Source organism: Yarrowia lipolytica, chromosome 1D (genome assembly GCF_001761485.1).
Source record: "Yarrowia lipolytica chromosome 1D, complete sequence".
Lineage (NCBI taxonomy): Eukaryota > Fungi > Ascomycota > Dipodascomycetes > Dipodascales > Yarrowia > Yarrowia lipolytica.
In genome coordinates, this window is record NC_090773.1 from 3,394,314 (window position 1) to 3,421,748 (window position 27,435).

The 27,435-nt window shown below is 47.9% G+C and overlaps 13 protein-coding genes across 13 annotated transcripts; 7 read left to right on the forward strand and 6 right to left on the reverse strand.

The window, feature by feature from the left end:
- Window positions 1-653: 653 nt before the first annotated feature.
- YALI1_D33961g (uncharacterized protein) lies at window positions 654-1,703 on the reverse strand (the record flags this gene model as incomplete). Its single annotated transcript, XM_503282.1, has 1 exon — window positions 654-1,703. The coding sequence occupies one exon, from the start codon at window positions 1,701-1,703 to the stop codon at window positions 654-656; it is 1,050 nt and encodes a 349-aa protein (XP_503282.1).
- Window positions 1,704-2,711: 1,008 nt separating this feature from the next.
- Window positions 2,712-3,425, reverse strand: YALI1_D33978g (uncharacterized protein; the record flags this gene model as incomplete). The annotated part of the gene is made up of 1 exon (XM_503283.3): window positions 2,712-3,425. One exon carries the CDS (start codon window positions 3,423-3,425, stop codon window positions 2,712-2,714), a length of 714 nt encoding a protein of 237 aa, XP_503283.3.
- A 964-nt stretch (window positions 3,426-4,389) lies between these two features.
- On the forward strand, window positions 4,390-6,699 carry YALI1_D33988g (uncharacterized protein; the record flags this gene model as incomplete). Its single annotated transcript, XM_503284.2, has 1 exon — window positions 4,390-6,699. One exon carries the CDS (start codon window positions 4,390-4,392, stop codon window positions 6,697-6,699), a length of 2,310 nt encoding a protein of 769 aa, XP_503284.2.
- Window positions 6,700-7,879: 1,180 nt separating this feature from the next.
- On the forward strand, window positions 7,880-9,403 carry YALI1_D34022g (uncharacterized protein; the record flags this gene model as incomplete). Its single annotated transcript, XM_503285.3, has 1 exon — window positions 7,880-9,403. One exon carries the CDS (start codon window positions 7,880-7,882, stop codon window positions 9,401-9,403), a length of 1,524 nt encoding a protein of 507 aa, XP_503285.3.
- Window positions 9,404-9,940: 537 nt separating this feature from the next.
- On the forward strand, window positions 9,941-10,755 carry YALI1_D34043g (uncharacterized protein; the record flags this gene model as incomplete). Its single annotated transcript, XM_503286.1, has 2 exons — window positions 9,941-10,005; window positions 10,356-10,755. 2 exons carry the CDS (start codon window positions 9,941-9,943, stop codon window positions 10,753-10,755), a joined length of 465 nt encoding a protein of 154 aa, XP_503286.1.
- Window positions 10,756-10,853: 98 nt separating this feature from the next.
- YALI1_D34057g (uncharacterized protein) lies at window positions 10,854-11,368 on the reverse strand (the record flags this gene model as incomplete). Its single annotated transcript, XM_503287.3, has 2 exons — window positions 10,854-11,299; window positions 11,350-11,368. 2 exons carry the CDS (start codon window positions 11,366-11,368, stop codon window positions 10,854-10,856), a joined length of 465 nt encoding a protein of 154 aa, XP_503287.2.
- Window positions 11,369-11,761: 393 nt separating this feature from the next.
- Window positions 11,762-12,054, forward strand: YALI1_D34061g (uncharacterized protein; the record flags this gene model as incomplete). Its single annotated transcript, XM_068282870.1, has 2 exons — window positions 11,762-11,853; window positions 11,922-12,054. 2 exons carry the CDS (start codon window positions 11,762-11,764, stop codon window positions 12,052-12,054), a joined length of 225 nt encoding a protein of 74 aa, XP_068138971.1.
- Window positions 12,055-12,351: 297 nt separating this feature from the next.
- YALI1_D34078g (uncharacterized protein) lies at window positions 12,352-13,464 on the reverse strand (the record flags this gene model as incomplete). The annotated part of the gene is made up of 1 exon (XM_503288.2): window positions 12,352-13,464. One exon carries the CDS (start codon window positions 13,462-13,464, stop codon window positions 12,352-12,354), a length of 1,113 nt encoding a protein of 370 aa, XP_503288.2.
- Window positions 13,465-14,623: 1,159 nt separating this feature from the next.
- On the forward strand, window positions 14,624-14,967 carry YALI1_D34090g (uncharacterized protein; the record flags this gene model as incomplete). Its single annotated transcript, XM_068282871.1, has 2 exons — window positions 14,624-14,796; window positions 14,856-14,967. 2 exons carry the CDS (start codon window positions 14,624-14,626, stop codon window positions 14,965-14,967), a joined length of 285 nt encoding a protein of 94 aa, XP_068138972.1.
- Window positions 14,968-14,971: 4 nt separating this feature from the next.
- On the reverse strand, window positions 14,972-16,198 carry YALI1_D34106g (uncharacterized protein; the record flags this gene model as incomplete). Its single annotated transcript, XM_503289.3, has 1 exon — window positions 14,972-16,198. The coding sequence occupies one exon, from the start codon at window positions 16,196-16,198 to the stop codon at window positions 14,972-14,974; it is 1,227 nt and encodes a 408-aa protein (XP_503289.3).
- Window positions 16,199-17,504: 1,306 nt separating this feature from the next.
- YALI1_D34119g (uncharacterized protein) lies at window positions 17,505-18,677 on the forward strand (the record flags this gene model as incomplete). The annotated part of the gene is made up of 1 exon (XM_503290.2): window positions 17,505-18,677. The coding sequence occupies one exon, from the start codon at window positions 17,505-17,507 to the stop codon at window positions 18,675-18,677; it is 1,173 nt and encodes a 390-aa protein (XP_503290.1).
- A 1,863-nt stretch (window positions 18,678-20,540) lies between these two features.
- YALI1_D34149g (uncharacterized protein) lies at window positions 20,541-24,527 on the forward strand (the record flags this gene model as incomplete). Its single annotated transcript, XM_503291.2, has 1 exon — window positions 20,541-24,527. The coding sequence occupies one exon, from the start codon at window positions 20,541-20,543 to the stop codon at window positions 24,525-24,527; it is 3,987 nt and encodes a 1,328-aa protein (XP_503291.2).
- A 253-nt stretch (window positions 24,528-24,780) lies between these two features.
- Window positions 24,781-26,976, reverse strand: YALI1_D34213g (uncharacterized protein; the record flags this gene model as incomplete). Its single annotated transcript, XM_503292.2, has 1 exon — window positions 24,781-26,976. One exon carries the CDS (start codon window positions 26,974-26,976, stop codon window positions 24,781-24,783), a length of 2,196 nt encoding a protein of 731 aa, XP_503292.2.
- Window positions 26,977-27,435: the final 459 nt, after the last annotated feature.

The following is a 27,435-nucleotide window of genomic DNA, read 5'->3' on the forward strand; positions in this document are numbered from 1 at the left end:
AAAGTTGGGATATAAGAAAATAACCAGCTCATAGTACAACTTCAACTCCTGGGCGGACTTAATAAATCAATACCAAAAGTTCAGTTCATTGTTGACCTTTGCAGGCTTTAGTTGGAGGTTTACTTTACACTGAGGGTGACAATATCAGGAGTAGTGAGTTGTCTCCAGCATGGGGATGAAGGAGAATTTTTGGACAATGAAATATAGCAAGAAATCAGCAGAGGGATATGGATTCTAACGAAGAAGTTCCTGTCCTTTTTCAACCATTCGCGCAATATCACGATAGTCGGAATGTACATTCTGTATACTAAGATCGTCGATGTGAGACTTGAAACATGTCTTGTTACGCTGATACAACTTTGCTGGACATTTTTACACTCATTCATCCTCCATAATATCACTCCGAAATCAACTATTCGATACAGACGTCATCCTGAATGTACAGTTTGAAACACGGACTGTGAACTGGAGGTATCGCGCCAGACTGGAACCCTTGCTAAGCCTGTAAGTGAACTACAAACACTGGTCTCTTTTTCTCGCCACCTTCATTTACTATTTAGTCATTATCATAATATCATCACACAGAGCATCAAGTTAGGTACTCGAGAACCTGTAGTCCTCATGGCCTTCAATCCTGGTACTGTACTTTCATCTTACTTGTAAGTGTCCAGAACGTATCTGCCGGCAATCTTGCCCTCCTCCATCAGCTTGTAGACGGACTCCAGCTGGGAAAGACCCACAATAATAATGGGAGACTTGACAAGGCCCCGGGCGAAGAATTCAATGGCCTCCTGCGAGTCGGCTCGGTTGCCAACATAGGAACCCTTGATCTGAATGGATCGAGCCACTTGCTGGAAGATGGGCGACTTGCAGACAGCTCCAGCGGGCAGGCCGACCAGAACCACGGTGCCCAGAGTTCGCACGTACTCGACGGACTGGTTGACGGCAAACTCGGAGACAGACACGTTGATAACGGCGTGGGGTCCGCCCTTGGTGGCATCCTGGACGTCCTTGACCAGATCCTTGGACTTAGCAAAGTCGATGAAGACCTCGGCGCCGAGCTCCTTGCACATCTTCTCCTTGTCGGCGCCGGTGTCAATGGCCAGCACTCGGTAGCCCATGGCCTTAGCGTACTGGACGGCCAGAGAACCGAGGCCTCCTCCAGCTCCGGTAACGGCGGCCCACTCACCAGCCTTGAGGCCAGCGGTCTTAAGAGCCTTGTAGACGGTGATGCCGGCGCAGAGAATGGGAGCAATCTGGGCGAGGTCGCAGTTCTTGGGGATATGGGCTGCCTGGACAGCGTTGGCAGTGGCGTACTGCTGGAACGAGCCGTCGTGGGTGTATCCCGACATGGTAGCTTTAGGACAGTTGGGCTCGGCAGACACCTGGCAGAACTCACAGGTGTAACAGGCCTTGTTAATCCACTTGATACCGGCGTAGTCGCCGATTTCGAAGGTGGTCACGTTCTTGCCCTTGGCCACGACAACTCCGGCGCCCTCGTGGCCGCCAATGAGAGGAAGTTTGGTGTCAAGAGGCCAGTCGCCCTTCCAGGCATGGAGGTCAGTGTGGCACACTCCGGAAAACTTGACGTTGACGAGAATCTCGTCGTCGGCAGGAACAGGCACAGGCACGTCCTTGTACATGAGAGGACCGCCGGAGGTCTCGAAAATGACAGCCTTCTGGGTCTTGGGGATGGTGGTCATGGTGAAGAGATGGTAGTTGGTAGTAGTTTGGAAAAGTGTTGTTGTGAGAGTAGCTGAGAGCTGGTGTTGAATTGAGGACCACTCAGCCACTATATATATACCTGTAGAATCCCTCACACACAACACTGGGTTCCAAATCAGTCTCTTCCCTACTCCCAGGCATCTCCACACTCCCGAGAGAGAGGGGAAAGAAATTCGACTGTGGGGAGGGGTGCATGACAAGTGCAACTGAGATGGGAGTCAAAATATGGGTGTACGGAAGTGAACAGAATGAGACATTGTCTACTTGTACACTACCACTGATTTGACTGTTTTTTTCATAGTCTCGCTAAAAATGCTCGTAATTCGAAATTATGACATTTTCTCTTGTTTTTGTGGTCATATCAATATATCAGCTCTGTTTGTTTTTTATCCGTTTTTTTTCTTCTTTTGTTTTCATCTGTCTTTTTCTTTTTTTTGTTCTATTGTTTTCCGGGTATCTTTGAGACAACCTGCACCCCACTCCAATAACGGCTCATGCGCATACTCGGAACGCAGTGTCGTAATTAATATCATTCTTGTCTGACCACAGCAAGCTACAATGTTCTCTCTACTCTGTCTCAGGGGTTGCTACACTGCAAACAATCCTAGCAGTTCCTCAAAACAGTCTACATAGTACAAGTAGGTGCTGTACTTGCACACCACCAAAATCTAATATACATTGATAAATATACAGGCTCAGATGAACCATGCGTCTTCCACATGTCCGCTGTACCCTTCCATGCACCATGATACGTGATTCCCCTCGATGCTTCCCTTCATCCATTGATTGGAGCCGAAGAGAAGGTCAGAGGCGCATTCAGAACCCTTACGCTGAAACAAAGAGCGCAGAGGTGAAGATGTGCAGAGAAAGTAAAGCTGGATGGTTGTTCAGAAACAGTGAAAGCACGAAGAATGTCGGTGTCGGTGCCCAGCGCCTCGCTTGGCTCGTACTCGGGCGATTTCGAACACTCCCTCGCTCGTATTTGATTATGCTTGTCGCTCTGCTTTGAACATGACCTGCAACACATAATCCCTGCGATCCTTATCCCAATGGTTCCAAAACTTACTCGGATGCTGATCCAGCTCCTTCGCAGGGATCTTGAAAGCAATTGTCTCATACGGCTCAGCCGCAATCAACAGATACTGAAACCTTCTGTCTGCCGGAACGTCCACCTTTTGCTCGAACGCAGACATGAATCTGTATCTTGGGGTGACTCCCGTGCCAATCTCTGCAAAGTTGATCTGCATAAGCAGACCCAGCTGCTTGGTCAGCGGGTCCTTCACCTTGGTGATCTTGTAACCGGGACGGCCGATTTTGAGCGCAGATTTCTTAATGTGGATTTTGTTGGCTCCGGATAGTTCCCGGTTCTGCTCCCTGGGTCCATCTCGACTCTGAGCTCCTCTCTTGGCTAAGTTTTGTTGATGCCGCTTGCCTTGGGTGTGGGAGAGATAGCTACCGTCGGTCACATGACTGGTGAGGCAGAGGCGACATTCAAAGTAGCCCAGGTGGTTCTTGAAAATGTATGGGTCTTTGGAAATGTCGAGCTGTTCACTAGCGAGTTTTCGGAGCCGTTCTCGTCGGTGAAGATTGGCTTGAGATTCAGAGGCCATTCCGCCGCCTGAGTTAGTATTGCTAGTGAATGACCCGATAGACGGTGGTCGTTTTAGCACGGTAGGGGCGGACAGGACAGAATGTGTCATGTCCAGCTCTCAAATACGTTAGACGACCCAGGCCATCTCCAGCGAGATGGCTCCATCCGCATGAAAAAAAAAGCCAGAATCAACAGGTTGCATCATGGTGAACAGCTCCTGAATGGCTACCAGACATAAGTTTGAGTAGCAGCAAGAAAACAGTTCAGTGATCATCAGAGTCATGTCTAACACTGCTACACAGAACTCCAATCATGTCCAGCTGAATGTGTTCATCACGTGAGCCTTCCTCGCATCTCCATACTCACCTCCTTTTTTCGATCCCACTCGATTTTGCATGTCCATTTTGCCGGATGTTGTGTGCTGTCTAACGTGTACTGGTCGTACTTTTTTTTAAGTGCTGGTCTGCAGTCAGTTATCAAAAGTTTATTTGAAGGTGGAGGGTTGTTAGACGGTTGTTGGACTGGTGTTCCAGGAGAGTTTTGGGAATTATAAAAGTTGGTTTTTATTTTTTGTGGCACACACACTGCTCTTGAACTCTCACTTTCTCAATATATCTGGCATTACCAGCTCCAGGCCGATTGTCAATCGTCTGTTGTGGCCCTACATCTACTTATTAACTATTACAATAACTCTAAATATTGGACCAACATGAAACTCTACTTTTTTCCACCATACGCGGTGGCACTGAACAGACAGAAACACTCAGAGCGGATCTGAACGCCTCCAGAAACAACAAACACATACGAAACACAACCAGGAGGATCACCCATATAGCACTTATTGCTGGAATCACGTGACTACAAGCGCCGCAACAATCAAGACCACCAGACAGCGTCACTCTTGAGCCGACACGACAGAAGCGGCTACAAGATCTCTGAGACGAGAGGTCCCGCTCAGATTACGTGAGAAGGAACCACGATACTCTCACAATCCACAAACGCGCACATTTTGAACACGTCGTCCGCTACAGTTATCTCGTCACTTGACTCAGAGCACACCAACGACCGCCGTTATGGACAACTCCCTCCTGGGCATCCACAACGCCTATGGCAAGCCGCGGGAAGAAATCCCGCACCAGGAATTCCACTCGGATCTCGATCTTACCGAGAAACTCGATTGTTATACGGACGACCAGAGTTATCGAGAACCGCCTCCAAATCCGCGTCTGGACCCAACAGTGAGACTCAACAAGGCCAGTTTCACCCTTCTGCCCATGGACGAGTTTGATCTGGACGTGACGCCCGCGCTGGAACAGATAGGATACCAGATGACTGAAGAGTTTACCTTGCCTGATGAATACATGCAAGAACAGCCCGAGGTGGAAGGGGTGGAATATGATATGGACGAGCAGGATGCTTTTTTCATGGATATGGTTACGGAACAGTGGCCACCCGCCGAAGATAGCAGAGATTCCGGTGAAAGTGGTGCCGATGGTGCTCCCGATACCGATCAAGCTGTTGCTTCAGACTCAGCTACTTCACCACCACCTTCATCACCCACATACAACGCCGATGGACAACTCATTCTCCGAGGATACACACCGGAACCGCCACAAGGACCGTTTCCGCCGACTCACGAAATGTTTGAATACGTGGTTACTCTCATAGAACGCCACTGGTTCTCGCTGGCATCTTCCATGCCTCCAAAGCCGCCCCAGACACACGACGAAATGGACTCGCTGGATGACCAAGCATGTTGCATCTGCGGCGAGTCCGAGTGTGACAACTCTAACGCCATTGTATACTGCGACGGCTGCGATATGGCGTGTCATCAGGAATGCTACGGAGTGACCCACATTCCTGAGGGCCAGTGGCTGTGTCGAAAATGCAGCTTCTCACGTGCGCGACGACGAAACAAGAAGGGAACGTGCATCTTTTGTCCTTCCCAGGTTGGAGCATTCAAAATGACCACGCAAAAGAACTGGGGACATGTTATTTGCGCGTTGTGGATCCCCGAAATCAAGATTGGTGGTCGCAACATGGAGCCCATCAGTCACGTCCGTGACGTCCCCCGTAGCCGCTGGAAGCTACATTGTTACATTTGCAAGCAGCGCATGGGTGCATGTATCCAATGTGCACGGGGCAGCTGTGTGCAGGCCTTTCACGTGACCTGTGCCAGACGAGCAGGTCTACAGATGGAAATGCTCCATGGCGTTCAGGGCGCAATTTTTGATGCAGGATCTATGAGAGCGTATTGTCACAATCATGGAGGAGACGACGACACTCTAATGAGGATAAAGGCGCTGCGAAAGTGGTTTGCCGAGAGGTATGATGGTAAAGGTAGGAGGAAGGCCATTGAGGACGTTGCTACTACGACAGAGTCCTCTGAACTTGGTAGCGAAGCTCCTACTCCGGGAGGTGGGGAGGGAAATGTGGCTACGACAACGGTCGAAGACGTTGTTAGTACCCCTGTGGACACGCCTGTCGAAATGGGCACCTCACAGACCCCTCAGCCAGCTACTCCTTGTGGAGAGGAAGGCAGGGACTTCCCAACTCCCTCAGAAGCAGATCAAACAGTTGTTACTGAGGTCTATCCCACCTGGAAAACACCCGCAGGTACTCCTCTTCTGCCCAAAGTCATCATCGACCGCATCTGTGATGCTTTGGAGCCGTTCAAGATCTCGCACTGTCGCAAGTTTGTGACTATGGTGGCCCGGTACTGGGCTCTGAAGCGGGAGTTCAAACGGGGCGCTGCGCTCATCAAACGGCTCAATATCGCTCTGGAAAACTCGCAAGCTGTGGCCTCCACTCAACTCGAGTCTGTGGAGGACAGACAGAAGCGATACAGAGACATGATTGTCCTGATAAACGAGCTGGAGCGAATCAAGGTGCGGGTAAAGCTACTTGCTGAACGAGAATCCGTCAAGCTGGATTATCTCAAGGTCCAGGGTGAGCTCATCCGAACGCTTCTCCTGCCTGTTACAGCCCTATGTCTCAGGCTGTGCGACGAGATGACCGAGCAGGATTCCAATGGGTACTTTCTGGAGATTCCCGAGATTCCGGGTTACAGAGAGGTGGTCGAATGCCCCATGTCCATGACGGAGATTCGGGAAAAGACCCTGAATCTGGAGTACGACCATGTGGCCCAGATGCTGCCAGACTTCGAAGTCATGTTTGACAATGCGTTTGTCTACAATGATAGTGAAGCTCCTGTGTGTGTGGAGGCCACGAGATTAAGGGGCGTGGTGAGAGGGCTGGTGGAAGAATACACGGAGAAGGAGAAGGAGAAAGAGTACCAGAGGTGTTTTGGGGAGGGGGAGAAAGGGGAGGTAGGGAAGGAGGTGAGAGAGGCGCAGAAGAGGCCGTTCACTGCTATTGAGTAGACTGCGAGGTGAGTGTGCAGCTCTCACCGAACGGACCAGGGTGAAATGAGTGTGTAACTCTTTTGTATTGGACCTATTAGGCAAGCATGCGTTGCCGCTCTAACCGTCTACACTTGTACTAATATTATTTATGCGATATTCTGTACAGTCTACGTAGCCTCTGGGGTTGTACATCAGTGGCTACCATTGCTAATGATAAGAGACCTGAAAACGTACAACATAGTGCACATTCCCAATGACCAGGGTCCATGAAAAGTATCTAATCGATTCACGAGCTGGCGCTGAGTCGATGGTGTAAAAATCATGCAGCTTGCGATGGTTTACAATTAATACAACTCGCAGTAGCACCAACAGCGACCTACTCTAACTAATCATCAAGTAATAGTGAGAGTTGGATTAAGTAAAACATCCACTATAGTACATACTATACAACACGGACTGAACCAGGTTTTTTTATGATTTTTTTACTGGAAATGTCGTCCAAAGTTGGACATGACACAAAGTGGTTAATTGTATATCGTGTAACTGCATTCTTCAAAGGTTATTTTTCACGGCAAAGTTTATAATTAAAGGTATAAAAAAAAAAAAAAAAAAAAAAAAAAAAACTGTACATACTGTACTTCTGATAGCCAATTTTGTAGGGAAACTGATAAAAATCTCCCTAATGTCTATGTATCTAGCTAACTATTGCCACAGGCAGTTCTTGATCTCTACTTGTACTGTTCTATAAGTAATGGGCACCAGCTATATTTTGGTACAAGTACGATTGGGCGTGTCAGTGACTTCCGTTACTTTGGTCTCCGAAACAGCCGCGGAGGCTGGATCTGGAGTACAAGTATGTACTTATATTAAAAACCAAGAATTTGGGGTCGGTGGGGGTTCTATGAGACCATGTGGGAGCTTTCATTTTTCTTGTCAGTTCAAGTCAGTACAAGTACCATAATACAGTATGTATTGTAATTGAACTCGAGAATACACGAGCTAAAAGGGGTTCATATAATGGTGCCCAAAGTTGATGTCAAAGTTTCAGATTATGCAATAATAGGGAATATTCCGCTTAGGTAAACGCCTACTGGTACTAAATCACGTGATATATCCATTCACCTGATCAATATCGCATTTCCACTGACGTTTAGTCAGTTCATGCGCGACACTTGAAACAATGGAGTAAATTTCATGCATGTATATTTCACCTTGCATACAGTACTACACTATCACCAACTCAACAACACCACACAACATGTCTTCTAACGACGCGACTTCGGACGATACAGACGCCACGGTCGAAGAAGACTTCAAACGGGAGCCCGAGACAGCTGCCAACCTCGAGAGCAACCCTCCTAGCGATCCGCCGGTTGAGAATGAAGAGGCGAGTGACAGTGACGAGCCTAGTGGTGGATTTTCATACTCTTTGTTGAAGAAGAGTGTTCCTATGAAAGAGAACCAAGCGGAGACAGCAAAGCCCGAATCTGTGATGAAATCCGACCCGGTTGTCAAAGCTGAGCTGCTCACGTCCGAGGCAGGATCAGCCACGCCCTCGGCTACTGAATCGCCTCGAGAAACGCCCTCCGATCTGATGTCTCCCGACCCCGATCACATTCCCAGCAAGTCTTCCAAGCGGCGTCAACCGAAACCCAAGAGCCGTCCTGCTCCGAAAAAGAAGCTGAAAGTCGCCGTTGCGAAGGACTACAAGTTGCCCCCCGGTGCTCCACCCGTTGACACCAGTCACCATGGCGACGAAGATCACCAGGATCTATTTTGTGTGTGCAGACGACCTGACGACGGAAAGTGGATGATTGGATGCGATTACTGCGAAGAATGGATCCATGGAAGCTGTGTGGGTATAACTCCAGCCAGAGCAAAACTCATGCACAAGTTCTGCTGTCCTTACTGCACACACAAGGCCGAAAAGATGCGTCCCGGCGAAGAGGCCACGGTGGCCCATCAGATGACGCTGAAACACGGCACAGAAACCACCTGGAAGCGCGTTTGTCGACTGGAAGAGTGCCACAAGGCTGTCTCATACCCCAGCAAGTACTGCTGCAGAGAACACGGTCTGGAGTACATGAAGGGCAGAGTGGCTGCTCTCAGCACCAACAGCAACTCAAGTGTGGCTGACGACACTGAGGAGCCGTTTGGAAAGCTTTCCGAGGAACGTCTAGCTGCTATCGTCCAACAGACTCCCAACCTGGCTGCGTTCAAGACTCTAGGCTCGACTACTCCCGTCGAAGCGTCTCCTGTGACTCCTAAACAACCCTCCACGCAGCTCAAGTTTGTGGAACAAAAGCTCAAGTACATGACTCTGGTCAAGGACCGAACCAAGAGTCTCAGTGAAGAGGCCGCTACAGCCGCGGGAGTAAGAAAGAAGGATTTATGTGGCTACGATTCGCGTCTGGACAAGGATCATGACATCTGGGCGAATGAATTTGCTGCCCAGGATGAACTGGTGGGTATTGCCATGAGTGATGATACTAGTAAGACAGTCACTCCTTCCCACGATGCTCTACACAACAAGGAACACATTTGCTTGCAGGACAAGCGGAAATGCTATAACCATCTAGGCTGGGCTGCTCTGATTACCGACCGGCTGAATTTGCAGCTGGCTATTCTCCAGCGGGAAATGGAGAGAAGCGAAGGCGACGAGGCCGATCTGAAGGAGATTGAGCGGCTGAGAAGCGTTGAGAGAAAGACGTGGATCAAGTGAGAGGCGGGTGTGAAGAGAGTCTGATTTGGAAGAGGTCAGAAATGTACTTTTAGATATTATTTATTGGAGTTACAGTACTTGTGAAAAAGTGAATCTCAGAGAAGATTATTGGGGATACACCTATGTACTCGTACAACAACTCGTACAAGTACATAAAATGATGTCTGTCCAGATTCTTCTGGTGAGGATACCCCAGCAAAGGTGCTAACTCCTCACTCCAGATTCTCAGCTATTTGTAGATTTAAGCGAAACATATACTTACAATTATACTTAGGTTTAGTTGAGGAAGGAGCCACCATAAACATACACCAATTGTAACCTCAAATGTCTTTACAGAGAGATATTCAGTAGGAAAATCGTTACATCTGTGCCGAAAGTAGAGGAGCCACAAATTTACTTGTATTTGACAACTACGGAACACGATATGACATCTCTCACTTTGTCAGCATCTCCCCACCATTTCCGGATTCTGCAATTAAGCTTGCATGAGATCACGCTTCAGATCTGAATCAGTCACACTCACCACCTCCATCAACAATGAGAGCTGTTATCCAGAGAGCCAAGAGCGGATCGGTGACAGTCGATTCGAAGATTGTCAGTCAGTGAGTATAGCAGGCGAAGAGCCACCGGAACCGGGGAGCATGCTCTGAGGAGACGGCCCATATGATACGAGAAGGGCAACGGTGGGACTACAGAAGGACGGATAGACAACAGAAGGAAACAAGACGAGACAGCGGGTACCATTCACAAGGGTTTTCAGAACGGACGGAAAGACCAATGATTCTACAGGCCCCCAGAAACAACGAGTTCTCGCCTCATATTCGTTCTATGAGCAGTCTTAATCAACTGCCTGAGACTCTTCACTTCTGTCACACTCCATTACTATTGGATCAATTGTTGTCCACTCGGATTCTCCATCCTGGCCACCGTGCTTTCGGGCCCGCTAACACAGAATCTCCCACGGGCTAGTTGTTCTTATCGGAGTGGGCCATGAAGATACGGCAGAAGACGTGGAGAAGGTCGCCAACAAAATCATCAAGACCAAACTTTGGCCCTCGGTCGATGGAGCACAGCAATGGAAACAGAGTGTGCTCGACGTTGGTGGAGAAGTGCTCTGTGTTAGTCAGTTCACTTTGTTTGCCAAGGTCAAGAAGGGCCAGAAGCCAGACTTTCACAATGCCGCCAAGGGCCCACAGGCTAAGGAGCTCTACGACCAGGTGCTGGCAAAGATCCAGGCTGCTCTTCCAGAGGGTCGGACAGTCAAAGATGGTGTTTTTGGCGCCATGATGGACGTTGCGCTGGTTAACGACGGGCCTGTCACCATTCAGTATGATACAAAGAATGACAAATAGAGGATAGATGATGAGCGACAGTACAGTAGTTATATATAGGTATATTCCATCAAGCTGGCTTGCTAACATGTTTAATTCGTTTTTTCTTCTATATTACTTCACTCCGCCTGCTGAGTCTGCTTCTTCTTCATCTCCTCGCCAATCTTCTGGCGCATGATCTGGTCAATAGCCTCCAGATTCTTACCCTTCTGCTCGGCTACGGCTGTCAGATCGCCCAAGTTCTTCTCCAAAGTCATCACCTTCTTCTGGTAGTGGGCAATGGCTCCTTCTGCGTCCTTTTCCACATAGTATCCCGTTCCCACGTCAACCATGAACTTGCCCACGTTGCTCATGCGTCCAGGCACGTACAGCGATGATGACAGCGGCACCATGAGTTCTGTATCGTCCTTCTCGGCGGACACGCCACGCACCGACTCCTGACAGTCCTGGAACTTGCGCTTGGCCTCAATGAGCTTTTGGAACGACGAGTTGAGAAACTCCACCTCCTGCATCAGCTTCTGCTTAATTTCGCCCAGCTGGGGGATCGAGAGCGTATTGAGGTCGACTGTGTTAGTTTGGGGCGTGGGAGATCTTGTTGCTCTCTGTCTCACTCACTCTGTGTCTGTTCGGCCATGGCGGTTGGATCAATGTGTTCAAACAGATCGTGGCAGCCTGAGCTCGAATGCACCTAAACCTAATGTGTTGGGGTTTGGAGATGGTTAATTGGGATTAGGGGGTTCGAACTGGGAAGTCGTAATTTGAGTCTAAAAACTAGGATAAAAATAATAAAAGAACATCAAAATCAAGAAAAAATCATTAGAAGAAATATATATTGACGGGTTCCCTTCATCCTGCTCATCAAAAATGATTACTAAGCCCCACAGGGCACCTGGTGGGGTTGATCTGGACTTTGCTTGACTTGTCAAGTCTTAGCAAGCAAAGATCTGCTGTACATACTGTGTAAGTAGGATGCCGTTCATTTTATATATTTCAATTCAATTCTTGCATTTCATATCCGATCGTTCATATGTTTCAGCTCATGGCCAGAGAGTGGGCCTCTAATTTTTATCTAGAGTGTTTACTCTCATTCAGATACAGTAGGTCTTCAGCTCTGAGCTTGTCAAAGCCAACTGTCATGCCGACTTTTCTTGACAAAATTACTTGACCGTAGTTACAGTATGCTCAAGTTTCTGCCTCTGCAAAACCATATCATATACCCCAACTGCACTCGGTGATTGCAGTGAGCGAGGCCTCGATGTTGGCAGATGTGATGGGTTGTGTGAGATACACACAGATGTCACAACGCACGCTAAAACATAGAGTAAGAGTCAACGTCGAGGTATACTGTCATCTCTGACCACGATGAACCGATTCTCAGAGCAACACACGTGATCCACACTTCGTGACCCATTGTCATAGGTGTCTGAGTGCACATCTACTACAGTACAAATACTTGTACAATACTGTAATGTAGTTCTGTAGTTCTGTGTGATCACTAGCTGCTCAATCAGGTGCTGCTTATTCGCCTTCGTATGAACAAATAGGCCCTTGAACTGGCGACTATGCAGCTGTAGTCGCCACTCCATCGTAGCAGGCCTCTTCATTTGCTGTCATCTGTCACTCCGCAGTCGGTTTATAAATAAAAGGATCTCGCATCGTCTGATTCCATCTCTTCACCTTGGTCGGGCCAAAGCCGTTGATCTCAGAAATTCGTTCAGAATCGTCCAAAATGGCATTCTTCAAGCTCTTGTACGTCGTGCTGAGATTGAGAGCATCACTCTTGTTCAGCTTGACATTGCTCAACACGTCAGCTAATCGAGAGGTGTAGTCCTTGCTTTTGCTTCCCTCAATGAGCTTGACTGTGGCTGTCTCCAGACTTTTGAGCTTGCTGATGTAGTTACCACAGTCCTCGTTACTCCATGCCACAAGAATGGCCAGATCGTGTCTCATGGAAGCCCGTGTGAGTTCTCTGATAGCAGCCTCGTGATTCTCCTTGTCAATCATTACCAGCAACACTTTCAGGTCAAACTGCTGTTTCTGCAACTTGGCGATCTTACGGTAGATGTATTCTGGTTTAATCGAGTGGTACTTGATGGACAAGAATAGCACACACGACGTCGACCCTGTCACGTAGTCCGCCACCATATCGCCCGCGCCATACTCCCATGGCACGTCCTTGATGTAGTCCAGCACTTTGTTTCCTCGCTGGTTTTTGTTCACGAGAATGGCTGGGATACGGCGTTGACGCGATACCACAGGAGCCGTGGGTTCAGCCACAGCAGCGGCTTCAGCTCGTTTGATGTTTTCTCTGGCTTGTTGGATTGACGCCTCCAGCGATATTTCATTGTTGTTTTGCCGGGTGTTCACCGGTTGAGGAGCTGGAGGTGTAGCTGTTATCCTAGATACTGGAACAGACGATGTAGTTGTAGATGTAGATTTAGTTGCGGCTGGAGTATGCTCTTTGTACCCCGCCGGGCGCACAATTCTGGGCTGAGGGATCGCTGGTGGCACGCGTTTTCGCAGCGGACTGACTTGTGGCGGGGTTGGCTTCGGTGGAGGAGTTGTTGAGCGAGTTGAAGCTGAGGTAGAAGTGGCGGCTACAGTAGAAGATGGTGCGGGGTCTTTCGGAGCCCCGTTACCGGTTGAACCCTCAACGGCGGACTTCTTAATACCCTGGTACTCCGCCACGCCCTTTAGAATTGCCGCAATGTCGCGTTTTTGTCCTGACATGGTGCTGTGTAGAGTTGCAGAGTGCCATGTCTAAAGTTCCATGTTGGATAATGCAGATGTGCAGATGATGGAAATCTACACTGTGAGAAAAGCATAAACGACCTGAAAGCTCATAGCTCAAAGTTGAGATGATGTGAGCAGTAAAAACACGAATCTCGCAAGTTTTATGTTGCTTATACTCTTGATTGATATTACTTTCATGATTGTAATGTCGTTCTCGGGGTTGTATTGCGAAGTTCTTAATTAGTTAGCCTGGTTGGGATAGGACTTAATTTGGGTTGTATATTATTTAAAGATTGTTAGTTTTGATTCCGCCGTTTACATCATCAGCAGGTAACAACTCTGAGAAAGGGGAAAAAAAAACCTCACAAGCAAGAGCTCACGGTAAATGGCAATATTGGATGCGTTGGATCTTCTCCCTCGACCCCTCTAAGAAGCATTATTTATTGTGTTTTCGTAGGGTATCACCACGATGTTTTTGTATTTATAACACAACATGTAAGATGTAGGGTGAAGATTACTCCATAGAGACTAACTATTTTGCTTGGATTTTGACACATATAAACTAATCAGACCCACATGTTCCTCTATCTTCCCAAGTAATTTTCGAACCGCTCCTAAACCAACTAGTCAGTGCGTTCGCAGTTGTAGCGAAACGCGGAACTACAGTAAATAGCTGGAATTTGAAGGAATAAGTGACTCAATTAAGCTGTATTATCAAGCTTGACCAGACTGTCGTATCTACACTGAATAATACTCTTACGGTATCAACATTGATGGTGACACGCTGCTACTCACTGGGTCTCACAGTGGATTTATCTTCTTCCACTGAGCCTGAGAAGCCCCAAGTCTTGTCTCAAATGCGGAATTACATATACACCAGATGCTTTACTATGAACGACATTCTCGACTAGACAGGACGCCATTGACAGAATCTATCGACTCACAAGAGTGATTGAAGAGCTCGTGTCTGTCAAACAAGTCGAAGCCAGTCTCTGGATCGTCGACCAAACGGTTCAAGAACTCATAAACCGTAATATATCTCCATGTGCGAGAGTGTTCCTTTCTTTTCGTATTCAATCAAATCAACTCATTGACCGTATGAAGCCAAAAGAGACGGGATGACAGAAAAGCTGTAGAAGCCAACGTCTCATTCATTATGATCGTGATATATACACCTGTACATTGTACGAGTGCACCTCTTGGTGATTGGTTTACTCAACAAATGGAAACATCAGCCAGTATTCATCCTAATGTCTCTTCAGAACCGGAACCTGGAGAATCGGAAGACTCGACCACCGACAAACGGTTATCACCAGCAACGGTACGTTAGTGGTCGACTACTCTGCAGAAATGGTCTTATTTGACCGGTATTTTGTCGTATAGAAGAGTTGTCTTGTATCTTCGTCTAGAGAGTTAGATGTTATTGATTTGATATGTACATTAGTTGTTGTTGTTGTTGTTGTTGTTGTTTTTGTTGTTGTTTGTCGTTGTTGTTGTTAATCGGTTACAGAGAATTTCTCCGGGCTCTTCCATCCAGCCTAACATCTTCATAGCCCTGGTTCCATCCCGAGGGCATCACAGGAGCCTGTCGTGTCCCTATATCCGAGACCGTAGCAGCCTCGTTATACATGACCCAGTCACCCCCCTCAATGAAACACTCACCCCCACCTTGGAGCACCTCCATGTAAGCTCTCTTGTTTTTGGTGGCTCGCTTTGCTCTAGTTTTGGCCCGTTTCTGGTGCGGCTTCACAACAATGACAGGAATGGGTGAGTGCTGCAAACAGTATTGAGATACCGAGCCCGGAATCAGGCCCTGAAATCCGACTTTCTTGCGTCCCTTGGTGCCAACAACAAGAATACTGGGCTCGTAGATTTCGATAGTGCGATCCAGTACTTGCTGAAACTTGCCAATGGCATACTCTAGCACTATGGAGATCTTTTTGCCATACTGAATCAGAATTTGTTCCACCAGCGAGTTAAGCGTCTGCTCTGCCTCCTCACGAGCATCTGTGTCCACCGCTTGTAGAGCCACCACTTCGTCGCCGTCCTCCACCAGTTCTCCCAGCAACCAGTCCATAGCGTTCTGCGAGTAGCTATGGGTGTCGTAACCGCATAGAAACGTTCGTGAGTGGCGGGTGAAGGCGTACTCAGGGTGTTTCCATGAGTATGTTTCTGCAAACTGCAGGCGGAAAGAGATGCGGCCGGTCGATTTGTTTTCCAAAGGTCTGGGAGAATTCTGTCTGGAAATTGAAGGCTTTGGTGAGTGTCCTTTACCTGGGGAGTGTACAGGTCGGGGAGAGACGCCTCTGGAAACGGAGGGAGTGGCTCCAGGGGTGAACCCCGGGCTCGGAATGTACAGAGTGTCGTTATTTTCGGCCTTGGAGTTCTTGACCGCTCGTCTGGTGCCCACAGCCAAAGCTGCCACTGCTGCCCGTTCCAGAAGATCTTGATCTGACAAGGTTTTGGGGGTGGGTGGTTTCTGTGTTACTGAGAAGCGGACGAGTCGTGCGTTGGCATCTGTGTCGGTCTGCTCGTCTCCAGCCGTCATCGAAACATCCGGGGGAACGTCATATCGTCCCAGATTGTCCATGCTGTAGTTGCAGAGTGGGTGGAGATTTTCATGCGGCTGGATTAAGACTACTACAGAGTTAGATAACGTCACGTGGGGGTGAAGCGATTGAGTTTTGACGTGATATCCGGACCGAGCAACCATGTGAAGAGCAGACACCATTGCCCGATACTATAGGAGACTCTCTCGACTTATCTACTCACTCCCTACATGCACATTTCACCACTAACCGAAAGCTGTATATTACAATTCGGAACTGGAGCAAAAGACGCACATTAGCTGATGCTCGCTCCATACTGTGCTGTGGAGATTGGGCTGGCGACAATGCAAACTATACAGGAAGTGGAGTGGTCTACACTGTTCCGGTAATGTATATATTGTATATATGATCACATAATATTCTCCATACACCTCTACAGATGGCCAATTTCGGTATTTGTAGGTATCATTAACCCGCGTACAAGTCGGCACACAATCCAGCTTCGTAGTCAGTAATCTCCGTGTTCCATTTATAGTTCCTTAGTCCAACGCCCTTCAGCCCAGTTTAGATATAAAGTTGCATTGTGCACGCGTTTTTCGTGGGGGGCATTGTCGGATATACTAGTACATTCAGTGGGCATGGGCCTCAGGAAGTCCTAACCCTCGAAACGAGGTTGATGGTCGACATTTGTGGTACTTTGTCGGCTAGTGTTTCTTTCAGCTGCTTGAGACACACTCCATGTACTGTACGGCACATACTGTACTTGTACTTTTCGCACATCTTCTTCCTTTAGACTGTAGAACCGTGTAGGGTTTGACGCATTAAATTACAGAGTACGATTCAATATGTACAATACAAGTACAATTACGTGGCGACAAGTAATGTGTTTCCGTGTGTATGCTTTCATTTATGGACAGATATTGTACCGAGTCGGATCCAGTTTCCTGGATACACTTGTATGTACAGGATCCACCAGTTTTAGATGTCTGTCAAAGACCTTGAGGGGTTGCGTAGAGTATGTACATACTTGTATGTACTGTTCGCTGTAATCGTACTATGGAGTACAGTACAGTACTGGAACCGGTACGCTGAGGAGAGGTATGTTCGTTGCGACTTGATTTTATGATGTGCTTGTGGTCATACTGCCTCCATGTCTTGGATGGATTTTGGTTGAAAAGGCTACCCGTAGAAATACCATTAGCGACACTCTACATAAAATGTGAATTTCATGTCTATTATCTGATGGGTTTTCTGTTCCAACTTCCGTCGCTTCGCTTCGGTTGTATCGAAGAAGTACAGTGTGGTGAATCGCATAGTTGCTCGTCTCGACATTGAACGTCACATACAATAATCGAACCGACGAAGTCACAACGTTCAGCCGCTTGTGGTGCCAAGAGCTCGTATTCTGAGTCACCCCTTGTCTAGTCAATTATGTACTTATTGTACTTGTAAATAAATACCCTTTCAGTTACAGAACAATCAGCTGCCATGTTTCCGCACGAACTCCTCAGCCACGTGATCACATTCCTCTCCCCCAAAGATATCATTTCCCTGGCCGAAACTAACCGACACAACTACTCAGCCCTGGCTGATGTGCGCAGCCTAGTCCTAAAGAGCCCATACTGTCGTCTTGAGCTGAGTCAGTGGACTGGGTGGCAGGCTTTTGCTGACAACAGCGCTGAAAAGGAACCACATGAGTTGTTTGACCACGTGGAGCTCGTAAAACACGTGAACAAACCCCTTCCTGAAGACTTCCAGGCGCTGCAGGGAGATCTGGCTCGTCAGTGGAACTCAGAGTGGAACTCGTGTGACCATGGTATTTCTGGACCACGAGAGGACGACCAAGAGGCGGAGGTGCTTGATTTGACGAACAATACTAACACGGATAAGATCACGTGCTCGCCCACTGGCACTCCAAATCACTGTCGGCCCTATCGTCGCCTTTTCCCCTCTCAATTCGAAATCGGATACAAGTTTTCTCCTCAGGCTGAAGCCCTACTTGAATGGAATATGGATACCGACACTGTGACTCTATATACCATGTTCGGTGATGGAGCATGTCATTCAGTCATGATCAACGAGAAGAAGGGAACAAAGATGCATCATCTGCAACTCATCAACGACGTGGCCCTAGTATTTGTGCTTGATCAAGACATCAACACTACCTACTACATTGTTCCTGGAGGTCAGCTTACTCCCATTGATTTTGGAAACTGTCAGGTGCCGCAGGAGGGCCTGATGATGTTCAATAATCGTTTTTTCAAGGCTGTATTGGATGAGAAAGTTGATTTACAGGTCGCTCCTGTGTCACTACCCATGGGAAAGCCCACTACTATCACACCAGGAGCTGCTTATGAGATTTGTCAAGATTTGCGGTACCCGAGGTACGGGCTGGCGTACACCAATATGGACAAGAATCTGGCGCATGTAATTGATTTGCAGAAGCGTCAGATTTCGCAATTTTTCGGGCTCGATAAAGATGTGTGTCTTGTGGGACTCTCGAATGGGACACTGGGCGTTTGGAAGTACACCAAGGAATATTTGGACAGGGTTTGTGAGGAGAAACAGAAGCCGGAGTTTTTAGCAGTGGTGGAGAAATTGTTCGAGAATAATGAGAATTGGGAAGAGTTTCACAGAGATTTGGTGGATGCGTGGGCATAAAGAGGTCCTGGGGGAAGTGAGTCATCTATCACTGTAGTGTAGTACCACGAAGTAAATGATATAGGAAGCAAATTAACAGACAGTTCAATCCAAAAAGGACGTAATTGTAGACGAGGCCGCCATAGAAATGTACACACATGTGTATATAACAGTGCAAGCAGAACTAGAGGGTTGTAGAGAGTGTATTATATCGCAACCAATATCATGTCGACAACATCAGAAATCGGGCAATTGGACGATGACCTGACTGGGCAGATAAAAAGCAGCTTGGAAATGATGAACTGAAACAGCACAGGCAGATTGCGAGCCAGCAAGCGTGTCAACAACACCTGTGATGGACCACCAAGACTGATCTTGACATATTGCTATTGGACAAGACCTGATTCAAACACTGCGGTTTTTGTTGTGATTCCAATTGATCGGAAATATACCCATTGTGACTATCCTAGTAATGTATTCAGTGTCTGACTCTTGTTTGTCTTCTAAGCTCAACGGAGAAGGGGATTTTACGTGGGGCTTCCAAAATCTACACCTTCTGAAGCTCTGGTTGCCGATGAGAAGAAGTGCAATGTTAAAGAGTCATTTGAACAAGCAGTGGCTATGTCGCTAATGATTGAACTACTGAGTGTTGTCTCAACTAAAACCTGTTGAATGGAAAACCTTGACCTGGCTGACAAACCACTAGTTTCCATTCCGAGAGACAAATTCTCTCTGCTGAATGGTCAAACTGATGGCGTGCTCGGTTGAATCCTCCACTGGAATGCGGATAATCTCCCGGTGAGTCTCTCTGTTGGAGAGAAGTCCGGCGAAGTATTAGTTATATAAAGTTGTTTATATTCAACAAAACCTAAGTAAATTAGATAGCTGGATCAACCTTAACATCACAGGTACCGCGAGAAATTGTTACTTGAGAAGAGAAGGGCTTATATCATGCTGTTTCCAGAGGTATGGGTTACATTCTGACCAAAGTCCAATGTTCCTGGCATTCATGGAACCTGGTGCATGATTTCCAGCTGACTTCAACCTCTCAGTGATCCCAATTAAAGCAGAACGTCACGAGATGGCTCTGCCCAGTAAGTCATGACACACAGATGACACCGAAACTCCAACTGTGTCGAACCCATACTTCTCATATACTGTCCCCCCAATGCCCTTCAATTCCACTGCGCTTAACACGCTGACTGGAAGTCATCACTGACCGCCGCCCATTGAGTATGTACATACAATATGTACTTGTACAATGGACAAGACATCGGTTTCGACCCATCGTCAGTCACGCGCAGCCAGTTCCACACAGCTACGGTGCAATACTCAGATATATCACGTGATCACCGAACCATTACCGTACCCTTTATTTGCGTGCTTCGAGTTCATATCGTCGTACTGGTACCTGTCGTTCATTTTTCAACGTACAGTTTCGTCAGTCGCGCCAAAGAGACCCAGTTAGTGGGTGGCACTGCCCATAGGCAGTAATTGGTTCAGTGATAAATGATAAATACCGGTAGCTACACCACCTATGTCGGTGGGACACAAACCCAAGCCGGGACTATAAGAAGAGTTGATTGCCCCGTTTGTTTTTTTTTTGCCTCCCATTTTCACTCCTCTCTCTCCTAAAGTTCATCAAGCAATCTCTGCTTTGTTGTCATGTCTCGTTCCCCTCGCTCGCTTCGCCTCGTTAACTTCATTACAGTGCAGCCAAAAAAATACGAGCAACTCTATTTTTTTTAGCCCCGGGTCTAGAGACGCATCTCTAGAGAGTGAGAGAGAGAGAGTAAATTAGACCACCGTGACACAGGATACTTGCCAAGCGACACACACTTCAACCGCGTCCATCACCGACGACGACTACCACCGACACCGGACATGGAAAAAACAGTGACTGCGCAAGTCTCTCGCACGAGTCACAATGAACTGTCGTTCCAGAGCGTCAACCCCGTCAGCATCTCTGTTAGGGGGCTCAGTGTGACCGTGAAAGCCGAAGAGCAGAAGGGAGGTTTTTTCAGCAGGAGAAAGAAAAAAACAAGTGCCACAGAGACACAGACAACAGCGGAATCGATAAGCATAGACGACAAATCAGCGAAGAAGGAGAAGAACAAGAAAAGCCAGAAGAAGAAAGAGAAAGAATCAGATGACGTCGAGCCCCAGGCTAGAGATATCTTGTCTAACATCTCGTTGGACATCCCGGCAGGCTCAATTATGGCCATCTTGGGCGGCTCGGGATCTGGTAAAACCTCCCTACTCAACATGATGGCATCCCGCATGTCTGGAGGCAACCTCACTGTCGAGGGAGAGACGTTATTCGACGGCAAGAGCATCGAACGCGTGACCCACGCCTATGTGATTCAGCAGGATATCCTATCTCCACATTTAACCTGTCGGGAGACTCTCAACTTCGCCGCAGGTCTTCGTCTCGATAAGAGCATTAACAAGGTTCAACGGTCGGAGTTGGTGGAAGAGGTGATCAAAGAGCTCAATCTCAAGGAGTGTGCAGATACCATGGTGGGAAACTCGATCCATAGAGGACTTTCGGGAGGTGAGAAAAGAAGACTTAGCATCGGAATTCAGATGCTTAGTAATCCATCGGTGTTATTTCTGGACGAACCCACCACTGGTCTAGATGCCAACTCAGCGTTTGATTTGGTTAAAACCATGAAGAATCTCAGTTTGTCCGGCCGAACATTGATTATGAGTATCCATCAACCCCGAAGCGACATCTTCTTTCTGTTTGATCACGTGACCATTCTTTCCCGCGGTTTGCAGGTGTATTCGGGCAGTACTAAGGAGAGCATCAATTGGTTTGCTTCACTTGGATATGATTGTCCCAGAGACGTCAACCCTGCCGATTATCTGATTGATATCGCTGCTGTGGACACTCGGTCTGAAGAAGATGAGGAGCAGAGTTTCAAGCGGATCAACGCGTTTGTTGATAAGTACAACGAGTTGAAGATCGAAACGGGAATCTCTGACGTTTCAGGAACAGCTTCCAAGTCTTCTTCTACTGCTAACCTCCAAACTCGACTTTTCCGAAACTCATTCAAGACTGCCCTGTTCAGTTCGGCACCTCTGGGTCGAGAAATCGATGTACAAGTGCGTCGTACCTGGCTTATCATGTACCGAGATAAGCTGGGCATTGTTGGACTTACGGTGGAGGCCATTCTGATGGGTCTTATTTGTGGACTGGTTTTCCTGCGTATGAAACCCGATCTAGCAGGCATACGATCCATGGAAGGTGCTGCATACATTGCTATATCACTGCAGGGCTATCTCATGTTGTTGTATGAGACTTACCGGCTGTGTGCGACAGATCTGGCTGTCTTCGATAGAGAACATAATGAGGGATGTGCCTCAGTGTTTGGATTTCTCATTGCACGGAGAATGGCCAAATTGTTTACCGAAGATCTCATCGTTCCTATCATCTTTTCTGTCCTGACCTACTTCCTTTTCGGCTTCCGAACCGACGGGGCAAAATACTTTTTTATCTACTTTGCCCAGATTCTGCTAACCCACCATATCTCCATGAACTTCAGCATGGTATGCGCGGCCCTTTCACGTGATTACACCATTGCTTCGCTCGTGGCCAATCTCATGTTCACTCTTCAAAGTATGGCTTCTGGATTCTTTGCCAACTCCGAGCATATGAAGGTGTACATTCGGTGGACCAAATGGATCACCTATGTTTTTTACGGCTTGTCGGCTCTGCTGAACAACCAGTTTATGAACTTCTTTGGCGACTGTCCGTATGGAAACAAGACGGCCGACGACCCTCTGTGCAAGGACTTCATTGGGGAGAACTTTCTGGAGTCTGTGGGCTTCCCACGCAACTTTCTCGTTATCCCCACCATTGCTCTGCTGTGTTGGCTCATCGTCTTCTTTCTTCTCAGCTGGCTGCTTCTGACTATTATTCGAGTCGATGTCGGAGTGGGTAAGAATCTCAAGGGAGACTCGAACAAGGCAGAGAAGCCCGAGGCAGCTGAAAAAGTCACCACCATCGCATCTGTCAACAGAAACCCGCCTCTGACGGTAGCTGTTAGTGACTTGAAGTTATCTGTGACGAAACTAAGAGCCAAGGAAAAACCGATTCTGGACGGAATCAACGCTATTTTCCGCCCGGGATCCATTTCAGCCATTCTGGGACCTTCAGGATCCGGAAAATCGTCCCTTCTCAACCTCATGGCCAACAGACTCAACTCCACACTCACCCAAAAATACACTGCGTCCGGAGACATTTTTCTCAACTCCACTAGTATCGGTATTGGTAATCTGGGAGCTCTATGCTCGTTTGTGACTCAGGAGGATGACGGACTTTTGAGCACTTTGACTGTCCGAGAGACTCTGTACTTCTCAGCCTACTTACGTCTTCCAGACAACCTCACCCGAGAGATGAAACGTCGACGTGCTGATGAGCTGATTCTAAAGATGGGACTCAAGGATTGTCAAGACACACTCATTGGAGACGACAACGTCAAGGGTATTTCTGGCGGCGAAAAACGACGTGTTTCCATCTGTGTGCAGTTGTTGTCTAACCCAGATATCCTGCTTCTAGACGAGCCCACTTCTGGTCTAGACTCTTTCACTGCCGGAAGTATTCTTCAGGTGCTCCAGACTCTCGCCCAGGGAGGCAAGACAGTCATTTGTACCATTCACCAACCTCGAAGCGACTTGTTTGGCCAGTTTGGCAGTGTTCTTCTGCTTAGTAAAGGCGGTCACGTGGCTTACGATGGCCAAGCTAAAAACATGGTGCAATACTTCTCCGATCTAGGCTATCCTTGTCCTGACCTCACCAACCCTGCTGACCATGTTCTAGATCTGGTTTCTGTTAACCTGCAAATGCAGTGGAGGGAAGACGAAGATCGAGAACGAGTGGATAAACTGCTGAGTGAATGGCATAAGGTGGAAAAACAGCTCTTCAACGCCGGTCTACTCCGGGAGAACAGTGCGTCCTTTGACCCCAAGACTCTGATGCCCCGAAAACCAGCACCGTTCCAAATCGCCTACTTCATCCTACTGCAACGAGGAATTATCGCCCTCTCACGTTCCCCACAGGTATACATTGCCCGACTGACCCAACCTGTTGGTATCGGAGTTGTTCTCGTTCTATTCTTCACCCCCCTACGGTCCTCCTACATTGGTATCTTCAACCGGTTCGGTCTGGTCCAACAACTTCTGTCTCTCTACTTTGTTGGAGTCCTCAACAACATGGCTTCTTACCCGTTTGAACGAGACGTCTTCTACAGAGAACAGGACGACGGATTGTATGGAGTGCTGCCCTTCTTTGCGGTTTACACCACTCTGGAGATCCCCTTTGAAGTAGTGTCAGCTATGGTCTTCTGTATCATTGTCGTGCTTCCCCCAGGTTTCCCTCGAACTGCCGACTTCTTCTTCGCTGCCTTCTACCTCAGTTTTGTGGTCATCAACACTGGAGAGAGTATCGGGATCGTCTTCAACACGTTGTTCCGTCATACGGGCTTCGCACTCAACGTTGTGTCGGTCATTCTCTCTGTGGGAGTGTTCATGGCAGGCCTCCTGTCCCTTCAAATGCCTGACTTCTTCAAGGGTCTCAACTACATCTCTCCTTTGAAGTACGCCTGCCAGTCGTTACTGGTGATGGCTTTCAAAGACGTACCATTCCATTGCACTCCAGATACGGGTGGATACGATGCTATGGGCAATTGCATCTTCACCAACGGAACTCAGGTGCTAGAGGCATACGGTTTCAAGAACCACGTCAGGGTGTACCTTGGAGTAGCGGCTGTATGCCTGGTGCTGTATAGACTGGTGAGTTTGGTTATTTTGAAGCTGGTGAGACTTAGGGTAGGCTTGAGATCGCTCAAGTCACGAGACAATGTTTAGGAAAGGTGGCCATTTGCATATTTATTTATTGTTATTGACATTATTATTGACATTATGGTAGGCATCGGAATCAGTAAGTTATTGACATTATTATTGACATTACGGTAGGCATTGGATAGACTTGCCATATCTTCAACGAATTTTGGAGTTGCTGTGTAACGATGGGAATTAGTCCCTGTATATTCTGCAATAAATATCCCGTATCTACCTATTTACTTAGTTCTTCTGTTTTGTGTTTTGGGTCATGACTTTGTCACTGATGGTTCCTGGAGGCCTCTTCAGCTAAGGACAGCTCCAGAGCATACTTGAGATCCTCGTCCTCCTCCTCATAGTCTCCCTGGTAGTCATCATGGTAATCCTCCTCTTCTCCTTCAAATCCATTCTCATACGGCTCTTCGGAGAATGATTCGTTACCCGCAGATGAATTCTGTGCTTCTAATAACGAAGCCTCCAGAGCCCTGGCTAGAGCTTCCTCCTCGTCCTCTCTGATGACGTTGTTGTCTTGAGACATTAGTAGTGCCAGCTTCAGCTGTTCCTCTTCAGACAAACGCTCGCCTCCAGAGAATGATCCCATACTGCCGTTTCGGCTTCCGTTATACTTTTGCACAATTTTTTCTCGTTTCTCCACCTCCTGCTTGTCTTCCTTAATCTTCTCAACACCCGTGCTGATTTGGTCGTTGATTTCAGCTCGCTGGATAGAGAGCATTTCAGCCTGAGACAGACCTCTGGCAATGGTCTTCTTTTTGCTGCTTCGTTTTGCCTGTCGACGCGAGTTTCCGTCCGGCAAAATCTGCTCAAAAGACTCAATGCACACTCCACACGCCATGACGCCTCTATGAGATGTAGACAGCGGATCAATGGACAGATCTGTACACAGAGGGGCCCATCGCGTGCCAAAAGCGTCGCGATTCTGTTTGAATCCTCGATGCGACTCTGGCACAAATGTTCGCAGATGAGAACCGCTCAGGACATCAAAAACGGAAATGATGGACGAGTCTGTCACCGTCACCAGCACGGCAGCGTTCAAAGCAACAGTTCCAATAGACACCTGCTGTGAATCGCTGACGGTGGTACCACTTCCAGCAATCACATTGCCGTACTGGTTCATATCAATGGTGTAGACAAAGTCGGACGACTTGAGATTGAAGACATGGATAGCTCCTCGATGAGTAGCAACAGCGACATGTTTGATAACTGATCCGCTGGTAACGTCAATAACACATATGCCGTCCTCGCCTTCGGAAGGCACTGTCAAAGTCGACGTGTTTCCTGTCTTTGCATCCATCGTGTACACCTTCATTCCTCCCAGGGTAATTATGTACATGCCCGACTTTTCGTCAAACTGAGTCAGGTATTGCAGATGGTCCACCTTGGACGAGATGGTCGTTATCAGGGTGATATTTGGGGGTAGTCGGACTGGTTTGTTCTCTGCCTCAGAAATGGGTTCCACCTCAACCTCCTCCGCAACATCAGCACTCTGACCATCCCACTTGTAAATCTCTACAATCTGTTTGACTGGCCGACCCACAACAATAAAAACATCCTTACCGTCGCTGAAGAGGTCCAGAACGATTCCCGTATGGCCCGTAGTGACATCCGAAACCGGAAGGAGCATTTTACCGACCAACTTACCTCCTCCAAGCTCCCAATTTGCCACCCAGCCGGCGTTGTCAATACTCAGAGCACCCACCTTGCCGTCGGGGCCCTGGCAGACCTTGGGAGATGCCGTTTGGGTCATCCAGCATTGCACTATGGGTGCTTCATGGACCTGGGACGTAGCAAATTTCATAGTTACACGTTTTTTGCAACTGTTTGAAAGCAGCAGCACGTCGAGATTGGCGTCGGTGGCGTGCAGAAAGCCGTAGGGACTCATGGACGAGCAAATGAGTCCCACAATAGGACCCATGCTGCGTCCAATATGGATACTAGGCTTGTGTGCCTTCAGAGTGGAGAGATCAAACACTGTAAGAAGGCCAGAATGTGGATATGCGATCATTCCGATGCCGTGGTCCCAGAAACATCGCATGTTGGTGACTGTTTCTCTTGGTCGGTAGCATACTGCTGTTCTGTTGGCGGCTGCCCGTTTTCGGCTCCATCGGTACAGAGTGAGCATTCGGTTGCAGTATTCGCGTCTCCATGACGTGGGTTCGCCGCCCATCCAGCCAAATTCGCCCTCAGACACCCCAAAGACCCGCTGGAAACACGTTCGCCACACAAAGTCGTCCTTCATCCACTCGGTCCACTGCTGGCACACTAGTACGAGGTTTTCGAGCGACGCCACGTCTAGCGACGAGCAGATCTCGGCAAACACCTCCTGCGGAAGCCCCAGAACGGGCGCCTTCTTGCCTAATACTGTTCCCGACATGACTGTTGTGTTGGTTGGTTGGTTGGTTCGTTCGTTGGTTAGATGAAGATGTCTGCTGTAGCCTATCATGGTTGCATCGCTCATGCGTGGTGATTTGGTAGGGTGGAGTTTATGCTGGTGCTACCGCGCAGCTGTGGCTACAATACAGGGATACAGAGCGGCACATGTGGCTTAGTCATCGCGATTCCGTCATTTCTACAGCAATATTTAGATAAGTGAGAGATGATCACTTTCCTTAAGAAATATTCTCCAAATCACAGTACAAGTACAAGTGGTAAGTTTGACTCCCCAGACTCATTTTCAGGCGTCGAAACTCAGTTGCGATAATCGAGCTAGACTCAACAGAACGCTACAGACTGCAAGTATAGGCCCGACTTGTCTGATCTCAGCTGGAATCAAATGGTATCATTAAAAGTGAAAAACTACATAGAAATCCCATCTCATCATGTCTCTATCATCTTCAGAAGTACACTGTTGGCAACTGGCGAGAGAGTTTTGCATATTAGTCTCAATGGGTGGATTGTTCATGTACAGAACAATACC